This window comes from Nicotiana tabacum, chromosome 14 (genome assembly GCF_000715075.1).
Source record: "Nicotiana tabacum cultivar K326 chromosome 14, ASM71507v2, whole genome shotgun sequence".
Taxonomy (NCBI): Eukaryota; Viridiplantae; Streptophyta; class Magnoliopsida; order Solanales; family Solanaceae; genus Nicotiana; species Nicotiana tabacum.
This window is the reverse complement of record NC_134093.1, coordinates 17,419,689-17,421,913: the sequence shown is the minus strand read 5'-3', so window position 1 is coordinate 17,421,913 and position 2,225 is coordinate 17,419,689. Positions and strand designations below refer to the sequence as shown.

The following is a 2,225-nucleotide window of genomic DNA, read 5'->3' as shown; positions in this document are numbered from 1 at the left end:
TAATATGCACCGACCGGCAGAGCTATTGCATTCAGTTATTTCACTATGGACCTTCATGAAATGGGGCATGGACATCGTAGGGTTGTTGCCTCTAGCTAAAGGAAAGGTACAGTTTTTGTTAGTTTTAACAGATTATTTCTCAAAATGGATAGAAGCAGGTGCTTTCAAACAGGCACGGGAAAAAGAAGTTAGTGATTTTCATTTGGCAAAATATTATATGTCGATTTGGAGTTCCAAAGGAAATTGTATGTGACAATGACCCACAATTTATAGGCGCAAAAATCACATAATTCTTTCAAAGTGACAGATCAAATGAATTACATCTGCACCTTACCACCCTGCGGCCAACGGACAAGCTGAATCGACAAATAAAGTTATTATCATAAACTTAAAGAAGAGATTGGAAGAATCAAAAGGCAAATGGACATAAGTATTACCAAGGGTGTTATGGGCTTACCGAACAATCGCAAAAACTAGTATGGGTGAGACTTCGTTTTCACTTGTGTACGGTGCAGAAACTTTAATTTCGGTGGAGATAGGTGAACCAAGTACGAGGTACACACATGCCACTACAGAGGCAAATAAGGAAGAGTTGCAGGTAAATTTGGATTTATTAGAAGAAAGGATAGAAGCAGCATTAATTCGAATGGCGGCTAAAAAGCAGATGATTGAACGATATTATAATAGGAAAGCTAATTTGAGGCACTTCAATATTGGGGATTTCTTCCTCAAAAAGGTATTCCGGTCAACAAAAGCGGCAAATGCAGAAAATTTGAGCCCAAATTGGGAATGCCGGTATAGGGTTCAAGGCATCGCTGGAAAAGGAGCATACGAGTCAGAAACCATAGATGGCAAGGTACTACCGTCGAACTAGAATGCAGCTCATTTGAAGAAGTATTACTTCTAGACGAGGAAAATACCCACGGTCAGGTATCACGCAAGTTCGATTTTATATTATTCTTTTGAATTTTACTAACCATTTTAGATGATAGGCAAAAAGATGGCCTGTACCAAATGATGATATTAAACTCGAAAGACAACGTGGAATACTGAATTGTTCCCGGTCTAGATTACAACTTTTCTAATGAGAAAAGGGTTATGCAGTCATCATCTAAGAAATTACCTTCGAGTCACGTTTGTATTTTCCTTTTCAGGGAAAGGACCAATAGAAATGAGTGATCCAGTGTTCGAGATTTCATACTTCAAAGCTCCAACACTGGGGGTACAATGCATATAGAAGGAAGGAAAAGGAATCACGGGCATAGTTTAGCCTCAATCAAAACCTTAAAGAAACTCTTGAAAACTTTCCAAAGGAGTTCGAACTCACAGAAAGGGTGCAAGATATTCCCATGAATTTCTAAGTTAAGGCCATAAATTTAGTCACGGGAGAATAAACCCGGATTTGTAAATCTACTACAAGTAAAGCAGTTATGAATTTATTTTATGAATAGTTATGAAAGTGATGTACGAAATTTATTTGAAAGTTCAAAGCATAAAACTTCCTCAAATTATTTATCTTTTCATGTCTACTTCAAGTTTCATATATTTGCACCAATATGAACATGAGACATCATCTTCATCAGTGTCGTTAATATAAAAGGCCCCTCTTTTATTAAAAAACCCATATATATTGAAGTCACGGTCTATTAAAGCATTTTTAAGTGCAAGAGAAAGCTCAAATATTAAAAGGGCAGAAGGCATAATATGCGGAAAAAGCAATAAAGACATTTATATCATAACCCCAAAGAATAGGGGCAGTATTTATGTCATAACCCCAAAAAGATAGGGGTAGCAAAAACAAACCTTCCAAAACAGTTGTCCAAAAAACATAAGGGAGTTCCAAGCAAAAACCAACAAACATACACTTTCGACAAAAAGTCTAGAAAAGGGGAAAAGCTAAGGAGCATTATCAACGGGAGAAGAAGGATCAGCTTGGAGAGAAGAGGGTAGAACATCAGCTTCGCCAGGAACAAATCTATCTCCATCACCCTTACAACCTTCGTCTTCATGTGTAAAAGCTTTGACGTTGCTGAGTTTGTTCAATTGCTTCTCTGGCCTTAGCAATCTCAGCATTAAGGTCAAAACCTTCCTGCTGGCTTTAGTTAAAGTCTCGAGGCGAGTGTTCAAAAACGCCCAACTAACATCAAGTGATAACTTATCCTCGAGGGCTTCATAGTCCTTCTCCCACTGATCAATTTCAGCTTTTAACTCTTCTTTTTCTGCTT

At 37.7% G+C, this 2,225-nt stretch overlaps 1 protein-coding gene across 1 annotated transcript; it reads left to right on the top strand.

The window, feature by feature from the left end:
• The first annotated feature begins 478 nt into the window (after positions 1–478).
• LOC142168831 (uncharacterized) lies at positions 479–874 on the top strand. The gene has a single exon (XM_075229991.1). It carries the CDS (start codon positions 479–481, stop codon positions 872–874), a length of 396 nt encoding a protein of 131 aa, XP_075086092.1.
• Positions 875–2,225: the final 1,351 nt, after the last annotated feature.